Source organism: Carassius gibelio, chromosome B17 (assembly GCF_023724105.1).
Source record: "Carassius gibelio isolate Cgi1373 ecotype wild population from Czech Republic chromosome B17, carGib1.2-hapl.c, whole genome shotgun sequence".
In the NCBI taxonomy this organism is placed as follows: Eukaryota; Metazoa; Chordata; class Actinopteri; order Cypriniformes; family Cyprinidae; genus Carassius; species Carassius gibelio.
Window position 1 is genome coordinate 9439691 of NC_068412.1, and position 21644 is coordinate 9461334.

The 21644-nt window shown below is 37.4% G+C and overlaps 2 protein-coding genes across 6 annotated transcripts; both read right to left on the minus strand.

The window, feature by feature from the left end:
* Positions 1-516: 516 nt before the first annotated feature.
* hhipl2 (HHIP-like 2) lies at positions 517-13443 on the minus strand. Its single transcript, XM_052581323.1, has 9 exons — positions 13064-13443; positions 7277-7929; positions 6059-6202; positions 5608-5939; positions 4315-4441; positions 3985-4130; positions 3813-3894; positions 2826-2908; positions 517-1907 (listed from the first exon to the last, which is right to left on the minus strand). Exons 1-9 carry the CDS (start codon positions 13415-13417, stop codon positions 1366-1368), a joined length of 2463 nt encoding a protein of 820 aa, XP_052437283.1. The 5' UTR covers positions 13418-13443; the 3' UTR covers positions 517-1365.
* A 1283-nt stretch (positions 13444-14726) lies between these two features.
* susd4 (sushi domain containing 4) lies at positions 14727-20809 on the minus strand. 5 transcript variants are annotated; one of them, XM_052581334.1, is made up of 9 exons: positions 20725-20809; positions 20019-20183; positions 18549-18752; positions 17661-17834; positions 17347-17538; positions 16739-16930; positions 15749-15893; positions 15282-15667; positions 14727-15166 (listed from the first exon to the last, which is right to left on the minus strand). In XM_052581334.1, exons 2-9 carry the CDS (start codon positions 20146-20148, stop codon positions 15129-15131), a joined length of 1461 nt encoding a protein of 486 aa, XP_052437294.1. In that variant the 5' UTR covers positions 20149-20183; positions 20725-20809; the 3' UTR covers positions 14727-15128. The 5 variants fall into 5 exon arrangements, with proteins under 5 accessions (XP_052437294.1, XP_052437296.1, XP_052437295.1 ...); XM_052581336.1 differs by having other exon boundaries at positions 20019-20154; positions 20725-20804; XM_052581335.1 differs by having other exon boundaries at positions 20621-20767.
* Positions 20810-21644: the final 835 nt, after the last annotated feature.

Sequence of the window (21644 nt, forward strand, 5' to 3'; positions counted from 1 at the left end):
TAAGTGCCATATAGTTAATTTCTTAATCACCTTCATCTTATACATGCAAGATTATTAGATTCATCACAGTATTGTGCAAACACTGCAAATACAGTATAGACAAATATGTGAATTTTTATAAAATTGTTGATACCAAATATGTAAGATGCATAGTTCAGATTGTCCTTGGAATGAATGGCTTCTGCTTTCATGCTGTGATGAAGAGCCTGTTGGCTGAAAATAATAAGGATCCTGAATGATGGATTGTTTTTTGCTTTGAAAGGATGTTGTCAGGTAAATGCTGGCAGATTGCAATAACTTGCTTGGAGTTTTTGACATAACACACAGTAGTGATGAGTTTAGAGACAACACCTTTTATGTTGCAGAAGTAAAATGTATTGAAAAAAAAAAAAAAAAAAAAATATATATATATATATATATATATATATATATATATATATACTGTATTTCCTTGGCACTTTATGGGTGACTTTATCATGAAAAAAGGGCAAATCACATGTTCACTTGTGTGTTTTATTAAATGTTTTGTGAAATAACAGCAAAAGCTCAGTTCTTTAGCATTAAAAGTTGTACCATTTTCAAATTCCATTTTACTTTTGGATTAATATGCAAATATGTGCATGTACAATAGCAAAAGTTTAAAAAAAGAGAAAAAATTCTAAAGACTTGTTCAGCAATTGTGGTTCCCTTTAAATCTTCAGTCACAAACCGTCTTTTGTAGTTGACCTAGTGCTACAAACACCAAGGGTGTTTCATTCAATCCCTCATTTAAACCCTCATGCAGACTTGGATCTGCATTAAAAATAATTTTATTGTAAGCACGACAAAATACTTTACTGAATAAACCATTTTTACTTGCACCAAGAAAGACTAGGTATATATAAGTTTGCTTTTTGCCTGTGTCAATTAAAGCAAAAGCCGTGCCACTTTGGCTTTACATTTCAAAAATGTGCATTTTGGACTTTCTTAGGTATGTCATAAAATTAGCACATTTTATAGTTCAATGTAATTTAGTTTCAAAGAGTTATGTTTAAGAAAGTCCTTTAAAAGCATTTTTGCTTTTTGCATTTTTTTATTTCTCCTTTTAATTTTAGTTTTGGTCTAAAATAGAGATCGTCGCCCCAAACTAATTACTTCACCACATTCCAGAAATAAGTCCAACATTTGAAGAATGCTTCTGTGTTGCATGCTCAACAAAATCCTGTTGGCGCAGGACTGTTGTGGTTTTCTCTATGGTCTTTCATATCACACATCTGACTGACCTCAGAACTGCAATTCAGTTGATACATTGTCTGAACAGGATCTCTTTGAAGTCTCTTTATTGCTCTACATTACTACCATCTAATTACTACACACACCCATGGCTTATTTAAACAGTTTTTTCTTTTTTGTGAAAGGGATATTTTTAGACTTTTTTCTGTTGTCTTGATTCTTTTTAGAAACAGTAACCTTAGGTTTGTTCTTCACGGGTTTCTTCACCTCTTTTTTAGTCTTTTGAGTCTTTTGTAGCCAGACCTTGGGCTTTGTCACAGCTTTAGGTTTTGTTGGTTTGAGAGGTTTGGGTTTCTTTTTTTCCGGAGCTCCTTTTATGGGCAGTTTGGGATTGAGAGATGACTTCCCTGTGGCTTGCTTGTCCTTCTTGGTTTGTAACAATGACTTCTTGTAAGGAGGAACCTTCTTTAGTGTTTTTGTGCTCGTGTTTATTTGCTTCTCGTTTGCCTGAGTCGTCTTCTTTAACTTTTCTTGGCTCAACTTTGCTGTAGTGGTTTTGGCCGGGATTTTTTTCTTCGGTCCAGATGTGGTGGGTTTGGCCCTTGTGGGCTGGCGTGTGCCTGGTGGTTTAGTGGGGAGTAAGATCTTTTCCAGTGGTGATCTTGTAGGTGTTTCACTTATGTCAAGCACAGTCACTAAAAAAAAAAAAAAAAAATGTATATACATACATACATACATACATATTCATACACACACACACATATATATATATATATATATATATATATATATATATATATATATATATATATATATATATATGTATGTATATGTGTGTGTGTGTGTGTGTGTGTGTGTGTCTGACCCTGGACCCCAAAACTTAAGTGTCTTAAGTGTCAATTTTTTTTAAATTTACATCTAAAAGCTGAATAAATAAGCTTTCCATTGATGTATGTTTACTAGGATAGGACAATATCTGGCCGAGATGCAACTATTTGAAATAATAAAATAAAAATAAAAATATTGAGAAAGTTGTCTTTGAAGTTGTCCAAATGAATTCTTAGCAATGCATATTATTAATCAAAAATAACGTTTTTATATATTTAAGGTAGGAAATTTACAAAATATCTTCATGGAACATGATCTTTGCTTAATATCCCAATGATTTTTGACATAGAAGAAAAATCTATAATTTTGACCCATACAGTGTTTTTTTTTTTTTTTTGGCTATTGCTACAAATATTCCCCTGTGACTTAAGACAGGGTCTCTCTCTCTCTCTCTCTCTCTCTCTCTCTCTCTCTCGCTCTCTCTCTCTCACACACACACACACACACACACACATATATATATATATATATATATATATATATATATATATATATATATATATATATAGTCTTTGGGCAATTCTGTTACATAATGCAATTGATTTTCTTTGGTAATCTTAAAAAAATGAAGATAAATAAATAACAGAAAATTCCATTAACAATTACAAAGAAATAGCAAGTAACATTGAATTAAATGTGAACTTTTGAAATAGATCAACTGAAGTACTATTTTTTTGTCAAATGTATTCCAGTCTTTTTTTTTTAAGGATGTAAAATATTCTTACATTCTCTAGGTGTGAATGGCACTTTCTTCCCTCTGACCTTTACAGGAAGTGGCTTGTATTTGCATTTTCCTGGAGGTGCCCTCCTGTGAATAGAGCGAGACAGAGAAAATAACTTCATTAACCTTAAAAATGTAGGACTCATTTAGTGCCATGAGGTAAAAAATTTATTTCAAATGGCATAATAATTATTTCAGTATAAATGTATATACAAGGCTGTGTGTTTGTGAGGACAATGACCTTCTACTGCTCCTATTAGTGTTGAATCACTACCCCCCCCCACACTTAGCTATTTAAGGAGGGATAAAGAATCGAGAACAGCTGGGACTAATGTATGGTATTTCTATTAGTGAGTGATTTCAGATGTGCTGATAATCTCCAGTAGTCTTGCTGATTGCAACAGGATGAATCTTGATTTTTTTATTGGTTGATTGTTTAAAACATCCGAAAGATTATGTGTGGATTTTTTATATTGTTATTTAAGTCTCTATTTAAGTCATTAATTTATCCTTTCCTAGATTCAACGTATCTTAAAGGCACTGTAATAAAATAAAATATAGTAAAATCGACATTTTAATATATCAGACCCCCTATCACGCAGAATAACATGAACACATCTTTGAGTTATTGCTGATAAGTATTTATGATCTGTGATAGATAGCAGATTTCCAGAAGTCTGGATGGAACCCATTTGGTGGAAGCATGTGCAACAGATTCCAAGATTCCAAAGGAATATACTGTAGACCGCATGCCTTAAACTGACACGTCCTGTAGTCCTTCTGTCTCCCAGCATGATGTCTTAACTGACACTTATCCATTACATTTTAAGAACTCTTTTTTTTAATAGGGAATTTAAATATAATTGGTTATACAGTTTAGACAGATTAGGCAAAAAAACATCTGCCATCTCATTTTTACTGTACTGCACGCGTGTGCATATTAAGACTGTTTCAGAAGAAAATGTATCCAAATGTAGCAAACTATACCTACCTGGATGGATCCATGAATTTGTAGAGCGTGCCAAAGGGAGACATTGCACTTGGGTAGGAGGTCGCCAAAAAATAAAGTTCTCCTTCAGGAAAAAATAAAATTATATATACACAATTGCACAATTGCATTTATACATGTATTGTGCCTTATAGTGTACTGTGCACAAGCCCACCCGCTTCATCCTCTGCAAATGAGATGATGAACTTGTGGTGATGATTTATAAGGCCAGGAAAAGAGCAGGTTTTAGTGTCACCCATGCACACATTCTTTTCCTTCCAACTCCCAGATTTCTTCTCCTCCTCCAGAGCCATTAATCGTCTGAATAGGAACAAAAGCTTGAATTTTCATTGTTTCCAGACATATTTTAAGAAAAAAGTAGTGACCGATTGACCTAAAAATGACTCTCATGAGCTGTACATTTTATACTCCTCATTGAGAGTTGATTGGGCATGAAAGACAGTTATATTTAGTTGTTAAAAAATGAAAGAGAGTTGGTCCTTACCCACTCATAAAGTCTCCAAAAATATAAAGACCACTGAGGTTTGGTGATTCGCATCCCCTGTACACGTAACCTCCAGTTACCGATTTCCCAACATGGTGTCCATAGGCAAATATTGGCAGAATGTCATCTATAAAAACAACAAATGTTTTTGTGTAATTAAAACAACGTGTATACAGAAATTAAATTAAATACTTATAGCAGTCATTAAATACTTAAAGTTTAGCAGTTTCTTTACATTTCATCCTAAAAGAACCATCTGTTATTAGTTTCTCACCCTTTGTGTTGCTCTGATCCTAAATTATTCTCTTTCTTTAATTAAAATTCTACATTGTTTTATGAATCCAGAATGTCCAACCTATTCCTATTTATTAAGATACTGGCAAGCTCTAAAAAGGACAGAAAAATCATAAATGTGATCCATGTAACTTGTGCATTATATTCTATGTCTTACTGGAGCTTTACTCTGAGGAAAAGACAAAAATTTAAGCCATTATTACACTGAATTTACATTTAGTCATTTAGCAGACACCTTTATTTAAAGCGACTGACAGATGAGGACTATGGAAGCAATCAAAAACAACAAAAAGGCAATGATACGCAAGTGCTATAACAAGTCTCAGTTAGCTTAACGCAGTTCACGTAGCAAGGATTTTTTTTTTAATTATATAGTAAAGAAACGAAACCAGATAGAATAGAAAAATAATAGAGCAAACTAGTGTTAGAGGCATTTTTTGCTTTTATTTAATTATTTATATTAAATGTAGGCTCATTGCATTGTCACCAAATGTTATTGTTTCTTCTGTGTCATGTGACCAATTGCAAATTAGCTAGATTCAAAAATGCTGAATTAAATAAGATCAGAGAGCTATGCAGAGGAAAAGATATCTAATGTATGAATAGATTTTCTCAAACAAATCTATCATAGGAATTAAGAAGACTTGAAATCAAAAATCTATTAAAATTCAAAATTCCTTTTTTATATCATGTTTTTTCTCATTTGGGAGATTGGCAGTGTAAATCATCAACTTTTTTTACATGAAAAACACAAGCTGCTCAAAAATGGCATGGGAGTAAATAATGACTTTTTAAAGTAACTATTCATTAAAGATCGTTTGAAATGCTCAAAATGAACAATCTCCAGAAATCAGGAGCACAAATTTATTGACTGGCCAGTGGTATGAAGTTCTCCAGTGACCAGTTTCATTGAGCAGTAAAAATTTCTGGAATGCTCCATTTGATCTGTCATTTTCTCTGACCCAAATGTGTTTGTCATTATTCTACTGTCCAGCTCACCTAGAGAAGAGTTCTGGCATAATTTCATATCAAAGCATTCAAATCCTTCTTTGGCTCTCCATCCATAGTTTCCCCCTTTCACAATGATGTCAACCTCCTCATATCGATTTTGACCCACATCACCGCAGAATATTCTCCCTCTCCCGTAACCAGTGAGTGGATCCCCTCGATCCACCGAGCAGCGCCACATATTCCTCACACCGTAGGCATAGACCTCTGGCCTTGCATCAGGCTCTCCAAGAAAGGGATTGTCTGGAGGAATCTTATAGGGTTTCCCATCTATACTTCTACCATCCACATCAATCCGAAGCACTTTTCCTAACAATGCTGATCTGAAACATATTTGCATAGCAGGTAAAGCTTTTGTGATAAAACTGTCTAAGAGGGAGTTACTGGAGTTTTATCAAAGCACTATGCATAATTTGTGACACTCATAAGGAACTGTCCTTACCTGTTTTGGGAATTTCCAAACTTTCCAAAAGGGTCTCCTGCTTTTCCTCCATCCCCTGTAAAGATGTACAGATATCCGTCTAGACCAAAAAGAAGCTGCCCACCATTATGGTTTGCTGCAGGTTCCTCAATCTCAAGAAGAACTCTGTGGATACAGATTTGTAAATGAAGAAATTGAGGAGGAAACACATAAAACAGCCTACTATTCAAAACCATAAAAGCACCATTACAAAGTGAGTACCACAACAACCAAAATGTTCCGAAGTCAAATGATGGCTTTGTGTAAAGAACAGTTGGTTTTCTCTGAAATCAACTATGGCATGAGTTTGGACTTCAATAACATTTGGTCATGAGACTCCAAAAAAACAGTGATGTTTGATAATGCCATTAAAATTTTCTACACATTGCCCTATTTTAGCAATCCTATAACATCATTGCAGATCATAGTGTGACATGGATCTAATAAACTTGGGTAGAGACATGCATGTAACTGTAAGATGATGACACCTATTGATTCATACAGTATGTTACGATGAATGTTCCTATAGAAGAATAAAACGCATCAGCATCCGCTAGCTGGAAACAAAAAGAGCATGATGAATCGCACTTTGGAAGTTGTTTTTATGTGTGCAGAAAAAAGTGAAAGCAGCAAAAGAGGAAGGGATAAAGCTTGAGGAAAGTAATTTTAAGTTTAAGTGCAATGTCGCGTTGATTTCATGTGGTCAGTAAACATGGGTTGTAGCAGCAAACACACTGTGCGATGAGCATGCCGAATTTCTGACACTGTTAGAAAATTATCGTATAGTCTATCTTTGGTCGCAAGACCGTGACAACGACTGTCTTTGAACTTCTCTCACTGTGTGACACAAGACCACCGATTATGAGCTAGGAATCACATAAATTGCCACAATTGTTTCATGATGCCAATCTTTCGTCTGGGACAGCCGAAAATCATGCATTGTGTCTCAGGTTTTACTTGCAGCTTGACAAGACATATCCTGAAATCTAAAGCATTTTTGGGAATTGACTGACATGTTGACAATTATATTTTTACGCAATTTTTAGACGAAAGAATCTTTTTAGTTTCCCAGAAAAAATAACAATGTCCGAATATGGAACGGGAGAAGATTAGAAATTTTTCATTTTTAGGTGAACAATTTCTTTAACACATATATTTTTTGACAACACGTGCACAACATAGTAGATCAAACCTATTAACCTCTCTGAGTGGGGGTCTGCCACGTTCATGTCATGAGCCGAGACCTTCATCTCGCTGATGCGAATTTTCTCCAGCTTGCCATTGATCAAAATAGAGTAGTAGATGAAGAAGCGGCCATTGTTTCGGTACTTTGGATGGAAGGCGAGACCCAGGAAACCTCTTTCATCTCCCAGCCACTGTGTGGTCAACACCTCCCCGCTAATGTCCAGGAAGGGCTGCTCTAAGCGGCTGCCATCTTTCAGATACACCCATACGAAGCCAATCTGCTCTGCCACGAACATGCGGTGGGTATCATCTCCGCTGTGGACCATCAGCACAGGGTTCCTCAGCCCATTGGCCACTTCTGTCAAGCACAACTGCAGGCAGCCTTTGGTGTCCTCCACCACCTTGCCCAGATTGCTGTACAGGTCATTGTTCCCCAGGACGTTGGGGTAGCAGTAGTCCTGGTCAGCGAGGTTAATGAGGTTGCAGAAATGAGAGCGGTCCTTCTCGCACGTCTCCAGCAGTGTCTGGCTGTTGGTTAGATACTTGACCACAGAATGGCACTTGATGTGAAATTCTGAGCAGTAAGCGAAGCACAGTCCTGGTAAGTGACGTACTGGAGTGTATGGGTCTTCAGCATCAAACAAGTGTGCGGCATATGGAGAACATTCCTGCAAACGAGCAAAACAAGTCTTAAAATTAACTACATTTTTGAAGCTAACTGGTTTCAATCAAACATCCCAACTCACAAGTCTCTGATGTTCTAGTCTATAACGAGGCCCAGTTCTGTTCCTGGAGTTCTACCCTACTGTAGAACAGTCCCAGTATTCAAGGACTCCTTGACTCCAAAACCATTTTCGTGGAGAATCTGGAGTCTGAGTCAAGACCGAGTCCAGGCTTGAGTACTAAAACACTGTAGACTACCAACCACAACACTGTGTGTGTGCTGCAGAGATTCATGTAACACTGATGCAAAACCGTCTTCATCACCCCAAGGAAAAGCATATTTATATTGTCTGAATCATTCAGACTAGGATCGGACAACCTGATGTTTCTTTCCTGCAGAGTATAGCTCTAGCCCTCATTAAACCTTCAAGTAAAACACAAGTCTTGATTAGCTTGTTAAGGTGTGTTTTATTAAGTTTGGAGCTAAACTCCTGCAAAGCAGGAAAATGGATCTCGAGGGCCAGATTTGCCAATCCCCAAAGCAATGCAAATGCCGTCCCGCCAGTTTTATATTTTAGTCTTTAGCTTACTACCACTTTTTTGTGTGTACCAGCTAAGGGTGGAACAGTACGCAAAAATCACAGTTCGGTATGTACCTCGGTTTTAAAGTCACAGTTCGGTTTATTTTCGGTACAGTAAGGGAAAGAAATACAAACATTAAACTGCAGGTTGTTTATTAACTTAAATTATATATATAACTTTTCCAAAGTGTAAAGTGCAGCAACAGCAGTTTCAGTTTTTAGACCTGCTCAGATATTGGGTTGGCCCAATTGGAATTAAGAGCAAAGGTCTGTTTAAATGCAGATGGGAGCTGCGTTTGAAGTATAGTAATTTTTTTCCTAGTTGTAGTGATGTTCACACTCGCGTGATGCCTTTTGAAAACTCTAGAATCAGCTGCAGGGCGGGATTTGCACTGAACGTGGAGGCTTCCGCCACTTAATATGTTCGTGTGGAAATACGAAAATGTACCTATGTTCCACACACAAAATATTGCATTCGGTCATTCGGTGCACACGTGCACCGTACTGAAAGCCCTGTACTAAAATGGTCCGGTTCGAATACATATAACGTTACACCCCTAGTACCAGCACTTCTGACATGTTGCCAGTACTCAGAGTCAAAGCATCACTGTCTGGGTAATTAGAAATTACACTATACGGCCCTGTATACAAGAACGCAGTTATTTTTAAAACTGCAGCTTTTTCTATGCGGTTTGGCCATTCATCCACACTCAAACGCAGCACCAAGTCACTGAAACATTTTTGAAAATGCTCGCCAGTGATGATTTGATGATGTGATGATTTTCAAAAACTATGGTTGCAGTGTTATCATGTACACATAGAACGTCTAGGGGTCTCTATGGGGAACACCTTGTCGTGATCCATGTCTGAAGCATACATTGAAAAAACACCAAAGAGATGGCGAGCGACAGCCCCTGACGTCACTACCGGTGCAACTAAATAAGGTGCCACGAAAACGTGTCATTAACTTATTCGTCTGAAGCTTGCTTCCGAAGCCAGGCATGGAGCTAGAGGACGCAGTGTCTCGTTCCCTACTCAGGGAACCATGGTTACATTCGTAAACTGATACGTTCCTTTTCAAGGGAACTTCAAACTGCGGCCTCGAGGGGTTGCTATGGGGAACAGTATACCCATGTCGCCATGCTGAGTGGAGTGCAGGCCAGAATCATGGTGAACACTAAGTACCAACTATAATATTTCCATGGGAGTGTCCCCTGGGATGTTAGATGGCTGTCCGTGACATACCCCTTACAGCTACATACCCAACTTTCTTGTTAGGGCCTCGGCCCAGGGTAGAGCTGAAGGCTTGCAATCAAGAAATATTCCTTTGAAGGAAGCGTGCAAACTTAACACAGTGTGGATTTCAAAAAGTGCACAAAGACTTCACGTGCACACTTACCATACCATGGATTTAAGATACTATTGTAAGGAGGGGGTTCTCATGGAATTCTGATAGAGCAGCTCATAGATGGAATGGTGCACCTCAAAACAATATGTTTGAGAGTCATCAACTCGATCTGTGGAAATAATACTGGAGCGCTCTGGGGAAAGAACAGAGAACTCAATCTCACATGAGAGGAGAACTTCAAATTCAGAAAGAGAATAGCGCACTCATAGGCAACCCTTCTTGGAAAAGTGGGAGCACTGCTAAACTACCATGAGAACCTCCAAAATAGCCCCTCATGTTGAGGGAAGCGATGCTTGAAGTGTATAAATAAATACACACTGGCTGAGTGGAGCCCAAGGAACCAAGGTCTAACTATCTCAAGAAAGGGAATGAAGCTGAGTGCGTTACCCTTGCCGTACAAGATTTCAGAAAGTGCGCAAAGACTTGCTTGCACACTTACCACTTAAGTGGATTTTAGAAAGTGTGCAAAGTGTTCATGTGCACACTCACCACCATGTGGTTTTCAGAAAATACACAGAGCTTAGCGTTTGTAACTATAGGTTCCTAAGCATCGCAGAGGCGCTGAACTGCACGGGAGAGGCAAGCACAAATTTACAAACCTCTGTCAAGGGAAGCATCACCTGAGGCAGCATATACAAGAAGACTTCTCTAACTGCCACATCCACTGCCCCCTTGATGCAACAACAACAACTAGGCGGCCAGGAAGCCCCTAAGGGTGTCCTGGCCGGATATCCATGAAATTCCTTGCAGTGCCTGTGATCTCGCCGCCTGATACTGGAAACATGAAGCTGGTATGAAGGAAATCATACCGGCTGGACATAATTCTGACGAGTGTTTAGTAAACACTGTAACTGTAACAATGCAAAGGAAACTCACAAAAGTTATTAGTACACACATAACCACCAGCAATTTAATACATATATAAGTATATATAGAATGGGCTTCATACTCACCCACCCTAGTTCCTGTGCTGGAGCCCCGTTCAAGGGGTGCCTCATTTTAGTCCGGACCATCAGTAAGGTGGTTGCTATGAACATAGAACCAACCAAAAACATCACCGGTCCAGCATAGGACACTGTTATGGAAGAAGTTCCCACCTAACCTCAGGTGGAGAGCTGGTGGTTACAGGGCAATTAGGAAGGGGAGGATAAGAGCAGATGTAAAAAAAAAACCAAAGGGAATGAGTAGATACCTAAGTATCACTCTGATTCAGACGAGAACGCTGCCTCTTCTGGATCACATCCCTTAGGTCCTGCCTACCCTCTCGTGACCCACCATTCCTCTTACCCCTACCCACAGGTGGGGGAGGAGCGCGAATCGCGACACTAGCCTTCTGTGCCCGTCTTTTATCCTCAGATCGAGACAGGCCAGGACCCCTATGTTGTTCAGGCTCGGACCTGGACCTTCGTGGAATGAAGGGTTTGAAGACAGCTGAGCATGCCTTCACCTCCCTAAACTTCTCGACTACGGTATGAGCTGAGGTACTGAAAAGTTCAGAAAGGTGAAACCGGAGCATCGAGAAGAAAGCCCCTTTCTTTCTTCCCGATGTCTGCCAGGTTCACCCACAGATGCCTCTCCGTTACCACCATGGCCTTCATAGACCTTGCCATGGCGGAGCGACCTGCTTGGTAGCACAGAGAGAGAGATCTGTGGTGTGGTGCAGCTCGGCTACCTGATCAGCTAAAAGGCCCTCGCCTTTATCCAGGTCCTCCAGCAGATCAGCCTGATAAGCCTGAAGCACCGCCATCATGTGCAACAAAGCAAAAGCCTGACCTGCTGCTGCGTGTGCCCTGCCATTTAGATGGCAAGCAAGAGAGGACGTCTCCCCCACAGAGAGATACTACAGGGGGCATCCTCTCATAGCCACTTTCGTGCATTGCCTCGATGTTGGCATAACACTGTTGGCACGGGTTGTTTTTCAAGTCCGCAGGTTGAAGTTACCCCAATTACATGATATTTATCTGCTGCAATGTAAATTTTACACAGGGAATCCTGCCAAAAAACATGTATTTTACCCCCCAGATTTTTAATGAGGGTCATCCTTATGCGGCGAGTTTTGAGTAGCAATTGGGTGGGTTTTGTTGTGAAAACTTGGCAACCTTGCGGGACATTGGGTGGGTTGGTGTACAGGCACTTCTTTTCCGCTTCAAGAGCTGGCTTCAGCCCTAATTAAACACATCCGAATCAGCTAATGGAGGTCTTCAGACTCACTTAAATCTTCCAGGCAAGTGTTTTGGAGCTGGCTGGAACTAAACTCAGCAGGATGTTGACCCTCCAGGAGCAGAATCAGACATCCTTGCTCTTTGGGTCTATAATTCGACTCAGACTCTCATATGACTTTCTCTCCGACTCTGACTCAACCTTTTCAGATTTAACCTGAACTCTGACTTGAATTAGCTGGTCTGGATTAACAATACTAGTTCTGACCCTGCTTCACCTGTTTGTAATTATCAAGTGTTCCTGGGAGAACTTCAGGTGTGTTTAAATATGACTGGAGCTGAACTTTCCAAGAAGGTATGACTCCAAGTGCAGAATTAAGGACCCCTGCCCTATAATATGCATCTGGTTCATCCTTAAATGTAAGTTACTCAATCTTCCCCAGTGAAAACTACATGTAAAATCACTACAAAATGTAACTGTACAACTTTTAAAAGAGCCTGATCTGAGATATCATTAATCTGCAGCACAGTTTTTTAAAAGCTCTCACGTCATCTAATAATCTAATGTATGTGCAAATAAGACTGACGAATATTTTACCACTAATAAAATAATACACTGTGAATTTCTGCAAATGTATTAACATCAGAGAATGACAGCTACTGAGAAAACAGAAATCATTTAAGCATTTAAATCTATTAAAACATCAGACATATAGACTACACTCTATTCTGCTGTCAAAAGCAAACTCCTCAAAAATATTACTAAAAATAAATAAATACTAATTACATCCTTTCCATTTTAGATATGGTATTAAGCTGTTTAATGTAAGAGAACAATGGGGACTACTAATTGTTCAAGTTGTTCTGTAATATTATAATATAAATATGAAAGTGAAAATATGAAACTTCTCAGATACCTTCTAACATATTTCAAACATAAAAAAAATGCAGTTTACTACAGCTTATTTTTCTAATAAAGGATCATACATACCTGACACATAATATCTTTTACCAAATCACCGCACGCTGCATATGCTTCATCACCAATCAGGTCCATTATATCCCAGTATCTCATTGCAATACTGTTGTCTGCTTTTTGGTCACAGCAACCAAACTTTTCATAGTGCCTGCAAAACTCAAGGTGGTAAGGGGGTTTAAAAGGTGGCTGGTAGTCCAGACATTGAGGATGTGCCGAAGTATGTTTCAAATTAGAGAAGTAAATTATTATTATGAGGAATCTGAAGGGTCCTTGGAGCCATTCTGTCCTCTTGGTCAGGAATCTATCCTCAGGGCATTTTGCACGATGGTAACTGAGTGAATCCGGCTCTCTCGGCATTTTTGCCATGTGCCTAGAGTGGAGTGTGTTTGCTATTAAACGTGTGTGTCTGGTTAAGCAAGCATACACTGTGAGTGCGTGCTTGCGCTCGTGCGCGCGTTTGCCCCGCTCTTCATTTATTGAGCGCGTTTGACATTTGATAACAGGATACCATGTACTTACCGTATATGAAAATATAACGATGCAATATTAATACTGTACATAAAGCTATCATATTTTTGTTTAATAATTGTTTGAATACAATCAAGTTTATTTTTTTCTTTTAGTTTTTTCTTTTGGGTAAATTCGATAAACTTCTGGTAGGCTACTGTATAAACTCGCGTCTGAACAAAAAACGTGCTAATTTACAAAACATGAACAGAATAAATCGTATAGATTTTGTTTTCACACATATATATAACATTTAGAGCTAATTATGTTGAGAACTAATTATGTCAATAACTGAAGCTTATGTCCCTGAAAACAAACTCATGTGGGACATCTAGTGGCAAAAAAATAATACGCAGTAATGTCCAAAATAAATAAATAAATAAATAATTGTAAAAACTATTCAATTAATCACCATTTATTTAGGTGTCTAGTTTAAGTATAATAAAATATGTAAAAAAAAAAAAAATATATATATATGGCCAAAAACTATGAAAGACTATTATAGATATCAGCCGTTAAACAAATATTTATTTAACATTATTTCACCATCTTGATCTTTAAAATAAGGAGCATAGTAAAAAAAATGTTTAGTTTTTTTGACTGATAGCTGTCTAAATTCTTGCTTGCTTAATTGGCTAACTTTCAAAGCTGCACAATGTTATTGTGTAGGCTAATGTCTTTAGAAGAAAGTCTGTATCACAGATGCATAAGCCATCTGCTGCTCTTCAATGACAGGCACAGTAAAAGATATAGTTTCAGTTTATGACATTCCTCATAATCCATCCATGCAGCAATCCAGCCACTTGAACTGGAAAGAGTCTAATGTGCTGCTGCGCCTATGAGACTTCTCATTCTGTATTTCATCTGCCTCTAAAAATGCAAATGTAAATGTAACTTTTATCTGCTCATGTTAGCAGTGGGGCTTTTTTCCTTTCCCAAATTACTTTAAAAAGTCATCTTGTTAGGGCTGTGCTTTGAGCTATATTTATGGTCTGTTAAAAGTAAATAAGCTTAAATGTTTGTCATTAAGGTATATAGTCCAACGTTGCAGGCTATGTTGTCAGCTTGTCGTAATGTATGCTGTGCACCTGCCTTTGGCTTGTACCTAGGTTCATCCAAGGTTCACCTAGATGAATGCACTGAACTTAAATCAAAATAAACCCAGATGTAAAGTTAACATATTATTTATTTAAGAAATAGTCATCATTGTTACAGTCCATTTGAAAGCTGGCCAGAATGCAGCGCGATTGCCAAGTGAAAGTCACAAGAAAAATAATTTATAATACTTTAGATGCCATTATTGTGGGAAAGTTAAATCAACAATATGCTATGGTCTAATGCATAGTTCTTTCATGAGCAGGAAATGGGGATTTATTTAGTTTTTGATTATTATTATTATGTTTTTTATTGCCTATCCTTCCCTGGTGTGCTCTTCATTGAATATAAGTGTGCAATAATTCCTTATGAGCAGTAATTTTTTGTTGTTCAACAAAATCAGAAACGAACAATGAAATAACCAACAGTGGAGTGAAACAATCTCAAGTGTCCCATTTTCAGTTAAAGGTAACAATCAGCAGTCCGCTTCACCATCCTCCACGAGAGGAATTTCTGGAAATTCAAAGCAATACAATTGGTAAGGATCTCTGAATTTATAGATGCTACAAATGATATGATAAATCAGTGTGTGTTTCTACCACTAGGTGGCAGCAGCCTACAGCCTTACCATCGGCAATGTCGATGCTGGGGCTTGTGGAGGCGGTCTCCTCCATAGAGGTGATGGCATTGGTTTTCTCAGACATGTTATTGAGTCCACCAGCATGGGAGGAAGATGGCTGTATGCCTTGAAAACATTCTGATGTGTCCGAGATGCTATCACAGGTCTCAGCCTCACCAGTGTCCAGTGGCACACTATTCTGACTCCCTGTATGCCCGGGATATGAAGGTGGGTTTTGTTCTTCTGAATGCTGTGAGCTCCCCATACCAGCAGGGGACAGATCGTTTGGGGGCTGACAGAAGGTACCACTAACAGCCTCTTCATAAGAGGGAAGTGGCACAGCAACACCATCTACAACCAAGATGTTAGGATCACGGCTTTCATCCTGCTCTTCACTGAAAAAACAAGAAATTTGTTTTACTGACTAAGTTAAGAGTAGATCAAACTACAGTGTATGCTTCTAATGTTGGCCGTACCTTGGACTTTGCTGGGATTTGCATTTGAAGTGGAACACCTTGCCTGTGATCACTAAGAGCAGAGCTAGCAGCACACTAGTGGCTGTACAAGCCACTACTTTCCATGTGGTTAGAAGAGAGTCTTGAAAACCAGGCCAGGTTGTCTCTGTGGGAATAAAGCTCTGCTTGTTAACTCGTACAGCTAAGTTTAACATTCTGTCTAGGATAGGAGATACGATTCGTTTTAATATGAAGGAATCAAAATATTTTAGACATTTATCTTACTGACCCCCACATTTTCTGAAAAAAAAAAAATGTATATAGAAGATTTTAAAGAGTTTTTGAAAGTCTTTTATGCTCAACCATGCTTCATTTATTTAATAAAAAAATACAAACAGTTATACTGTGAATTATTATATAAAAAAACTGTATATGCAGTATATGTTATAATGTAATATATTTATGTGATGCAAAGCTGAATTTTCATCAGCCATTACACCAGGAATAATTTCAATATAATGATTTGGTGCTCAGGAAACCTTTTTATCAATGCTAAAAACAGTTGAATGTATTTGTGATTGTTTTCAGGATTTTAAGAGAATAGAAATTAGTATTTGAAATATAAACATTTTGTAATAATGTAAAAAATATATTTAATTTTTAATTGTGTCTGTATATATATATATATATATATATAGAGAGAGAGAGAGAGAGAGAGAGAGAGAGAGAGAGAGAGAGGGAGAGACCATGAGTGTGCATAAAACTAAATAAGGTCAGTAAATAGGTCACTTTTTATAGGTTCATTAAGGGATACTAGAAAATAATATTAATATATATATAAAATGAAATAGTTTATGCATATTTAACTGGGGTATCAATTTCAAATCTAACGACATTCTAAATGATTATTATTTCTCATTGCACAGTCTTTGCGCTAATGTGCAAGGTTCATCTGATTATGATATAAAATTGTTTGTCATTTTTTATTGAAAAGAATGCAGGCTAATTTACCATCTTTGATGCAGTATAACTGCATCTGTGGAAACCATTGTCCGTACTGGCAAGTGATGTACTTGTAGTCATTCGCTAAAGAGTAGCCAGGATAACAGTAATATTCTACGACCGTCCCATGAATGTAGCGGTCACATGGCTGTGGGTGGCACATGTAATCTCCATGTTCTATCATCGGGGGTAAAGAGCATGCTGTAAAACACCAGAGACACAGAAAAATCTGATTATTGATTTCCTTTCCCTGAATCCCAGACCACATTTTAATATTCGTCCCTTTACTTGTTTACACATTCCTAAATAACATAATTAAGTAATATTCTTTTTACATTACATTTTGCAGATTTTATAAATAGATTTCCAATGTTTACGCAAAATTTTAGCTTTTTTACGTGTCTTTCGTTAAGAGAAAACTAAAGTATATAAACTATAACCCATTAATAGTTTTCAGGGTGCAATAATAAAAAATTTGTAAAAAGATTTGTAATTATAAAATGAATCTATAAAAGATAATATTAAAGATAGACAACATTAAAAACCAAAATAAATAAATATTGTAATTACAAAATTATGTCTTTAACTTAAAGCTGCTAAATGATACTTCTATTCACCCTCAACATCAAGGCACCGGGGTGGTGTGTTCGACCAGATGAGGTTATACATGCATTCCAGAAGTTCGGGTCCCTCCAACTTGTAACCAGGAAAACACTGGTAGTGGACCACAGTCCCAACAGGCACAGAGAACTCTGTTTCCGAGATGTTCATATAACTGTGTGGAGGTATCAGCGGCCGGAGGCAGCCTGCTGAGACAGAGGACAGTGCATGAAACCCTCTCCAGATGTAAACTATTCTCAAGAGTGTGGAGTTTATTGAATTACAGTCAGTTACACAGTACATAATTGGCAAAAAATGGCTTGTATCAAACCTTGACAGGTTGGCTGATTATCCCATGTCCCATCTGCCTGGCAGACTGATTCCATTGTTTCTGTGTCAGGGTATCGGATCTGAAATCCCTCATGACAGCTAATAATGAGGCTGTCACCAGGCCTGTACGTCTTATTTGTGACATCAGCATCCTCGATGAATGGAGGAAGACAATCTTTGAAAGATAGAGTAGCTACATAAAAAATGCTGCGCCACTGTAATTCGATTAGTTAAGCAATTATTAAAGAGTTAAAGAATTTAAACATTTATAACCTCTTAACTGTGAAAATGCATCCAGACTTAAATCGCTGTGGTTTGTGAATGCTTTGGAAGACCTAGGCTTAATCTCCTTTTAAAGAAGACAATCAGCAGATTATTGCTGAAGGCAAATATTTAAAAAAAAATACGTTTAAAAAGTTATAAAAGTTTAAGTTTACTGTAAAAAAGTACTATATGGTATGTTTTTTTATTTTTTTTATTTAAAATAAATATTTTGACAAATATTTTGGAATCTAAAATTGCTATCAAAGCCATGTGTCTTAATAAGTTATATTCCAAATTTGAAGTTGACATCACAAAAAAAAAAAACTGATATTGTTTAGGCATTAAAGCAAAAATAGACACAGAGTTTTTATTAAATTTTTTGATGCAGTTTTTTTTTCTGTCACAAATACATACATCTAAGCACCAAAATATGAAACCTTGAGACTCAACAATATTGGTTTTGAAAAAGATTAGAAAATATTTTGATGATAAAATATTGTAGCAAATTTGGTAATGTGACACCTGACACCATTTACTGGGGTAGGAGCCTGCTAAAAGGATTTAAAGAACCATTTATCGCTATCAGGACGCTGATAATTAAAAGGTTAAGATGGGGTAGCCTCACCTTCTGAAAGGCACACTGGTTTAAGGCTTGGTTTCCAGCCTACTGATCCATTATGGAAGCGCGTGCAGATAATCTTGGGTGGCCCCTTTAAAGTATAACCATCCACACAAGAGAACCTGGCCACAGAGTTTTCAAAGAACACACCACTGCTTGGAGTTCTGGTTCCATGCTCAGGAACACCGGGATCCTTGCAGAACTGCTCCACTAAAAGTTCACGGGGAAGAACAAAATCATGTATTTAAAGCAAAGCTTGTGTCAATATCATTTTAAAAATCTTGGTATCTGTAGTCTTTGGTCCATATCTCTCAAAACTTTAAATTGACAAGACATCCCATTTTGGTGACTGCATTAAATAGAATTGAGTGATTTTATAAACATAGGCAGTATATTAAATGCTAGCAAAATGTCTACTTAAATGTTAACGTTTGTAAAAAAAAAAAATGTTATGGTGAAATAATGGTCCACTGTAATTCAGCATAACAGATATTTATGTCATTTATGTCATTTCTGTCATTTTTTATTAAAATGATTAAAAACGTCTTGACGTCTTGATTTTTATTTATTTATTTATTTTATGTTTGACAGTCCTTATTTTTGAGAACAAAAAATGAAACAGCAAATAATAATAATAATAATAATAATAATAAAATAATAATACTAATAATAAAATAACATTTGATATATATTTCTGGAGCATTTAAAAAAAGAGACTTGTTCACAATAATTGTTAAGCCACCCATCATCCTCAATTTATTTTTAAGCAATTAATAAACATTGTAAATGTCAATTATTATTATTATTAATGAACTTCTAAAGGTATGAAAACCTGTCTGGTCAGTCATGGCGATTCTGCTTATTCAGATAAGTTACCAGTTCAGTAACTTAACATGCATTATGATCAGAAAATAAAAATCAAATCCATAATAAATATGGAAATGTGTTCTTTTTTGTTTTATTATTATTCTTTCTATTTTTACATACAGTCTTGCAACTACTATCACCTCAGGAGGTGGTGAGCGCATGATAGTGATGTCACCCGTAGCTCATTTCTGTTGGGTGAAAGTGTTACAACTGTCACTGTAGTCTCTCCAACATCACACTCAATATGGCATTTGCATTCTACCTCAAAACACTTTTCTGCTGAGAGGTTAGTTTTACTCAGTGTTACATAAATATCACCTTTATAAAATGTTATTATAGACTGGAGGTGCCCTATAGATGATGTCTGGAATTTCATGTGTTGTTCTCGCTTGTTTTAAATGTCCTGCTTAGTCATGACCAAAGGTTATTCTATATAGCCTAGCTACTGTAAAGCAGCATCGTCATGGAGGAACTGTTGTGGCATGGGGAACAGAACCTCTAATGAAGATGATGGGCCAGGTTCTTCAGCCAATTTCAGCGTGTAACCACAAAGGAATTAAGCCCCGCATATTCGTATCAATTCAATAGTTGCAGTTTTTATGCTCTTACCTACTGTGTTTACAGGAAAGGCGGTGACCAGAAAAGGAAGGAGGAGGAGGATAATCGAGAGAACAATCTGGATGTAGACAGGATGTCCAAACGCAGAATTCTTGCCTTCTTTATCACCATGATGAACCATCTTTCACTGAATAAAATTCATCGGGTCACAATGCTCTGAAATGATGATGACAACGACAAAAAAGCTATGTAAAACGTGAAAATATGAAATCTGTTAGGATTGCATCATGGATTTTCAGCCCTGCAGAATCTCCTCGCCGACGCACAGAACACGATGAGCAGTAAATCCCCATTTCAGTTCCTAAATACCAAAACAGTCTTGTCGGAAACGCGTGTATCACATATCCAGCACGCATTATTAAGCATTATTCAAATGTCTTAGCCAGATCAGAGTAAGGCTCGCGCGACATAACGATGCTGTCTAAATGTAAGATGATCAAGATGATGATGTCAAATGCGTCATATGCGTCACTGGTCTACCTTTCCCCGTTGAAAACCAAGGTCCACTAACGCTATGCTGCTGTTTTAAAAATAGTGCTCGCTGTTTTCTAGACACACACACACACATAATTTCTTCTTAAATCTATACCCACTGATGCTGTGCATTAAAAATCAGTTCTGCCGGCGTCTCTCTCGCTCTTTTTTTCCTTAAAAGATAGTCAAACCGATCTTGATAATAAATGGAATAATAGCGTACTTCTGTTGTAGATCCGTTCTTCACTGGAAAGTATTGAAAGCAAAATTATCCCGCCTTTGGTGCTGCATGGCTATCTCGTGATGTGTTGATGAATTATTATACAGGTCAAAGTACTAATGTACTGAAGTAGGCCTATTATGAGTAACAGGGAAACAACGTTTTTAGACAGAGGAGTACCTGCCAAAAGCAAGCATAACAACACAAAAAGTAAAAGGTAGATATTTGTATGAAAATATACAACAATTGAGAACTTTTTGTCCCTATTGGAGCAGTCCACATTGAAAGTTGCAGTGTTTAAAGTAGGCTACAGTAGCATATAGAGTGCATCTCATTCTCATGGACTGAACCAGATCTGCCACTTCTTGCTGTGAGACAGGGATCCTCGAATCTGGACCACGAGATCCACTTTCCTGCAGAGTTGAATTCTAATCCCTGTAGCACTGTCTGAGGCCTCTTACATTACAGACACTGCAGTTTTGTTGCTCTGGCCACATCTGCAGCAGGAATATGACATGTTCATGAAGGTAATCAGAATCCCTAGGCATCTCTTCTGGTGTTTTCAGAGGCAGTAGAAAGGTCTCTTTAATGTTCTAAGTTATTATATTGCCACCCAAGTGTCTTAGGGACAGTTTCAGGTTTTTTTTTTTTTTTTACGCAAGTATACAGACCTATTCCTTTTATGGTGCAGTTTCATTAACAGACAAATCACCTGATAGTTAGCCACTGAAATAGAATGGATCACTGGCAAACATAAATACTGTGATTATTTAGGCTATTAGAGAACTTTATATATATATCACACAACTAAAAAGCATTCAGTGTTTAGTTGTAACGTCATTAAGGTTGTTGACAGTTAAATAACTAATGGCACCACACGTAATTGTTCTGCAGCAGATCAATCTTCAAGGTTTGCAAAGAAA

Coding starts and splice junctions, on each gene's coding strand:
- hhipl2 (XM_052581323.1), bottom strand. CDS start 13,417: ATGGCAAAAATGCCGAGAGAGCCGGATTCACTCAGTTACCATCGTGCA. Junction 4,131..4,314: donor TTTGGAGACTTTATGAGTGG/GTAAGGACCAAC, acceptor GTTCCTATTCAG/ACGATTAATGGCTCTGGAGG. Junction 2,909..3,812: donor AAATTCATGGATCCATCCAG/GTAGGTATAGTT, acceptor CTCTATTCACAG/GAGGGCACCTCCAGGAAAAT.
- susd4 (XM_052581334.1), bottom strand. CDS start 20,148: ATGGTTCATCATGGTGATAAAGAAGGCAAGAATTCTGCGTTTGGACAT. Junction 17,835..18,548: donor ACCAGTGTGCCTTTCAGAAG/GTGAGGCTACCC, acceptor TATCTTTCAAAG/ATTGTCTTCCTCCATTCATC. Junction 15,668..15,748: donor AAATCCCAGCAAAGTCCAAG/GTACGGCCAACA, acceptor TTGTTTTTTCAG/TGAAGAGCAGGATGAAAGCC.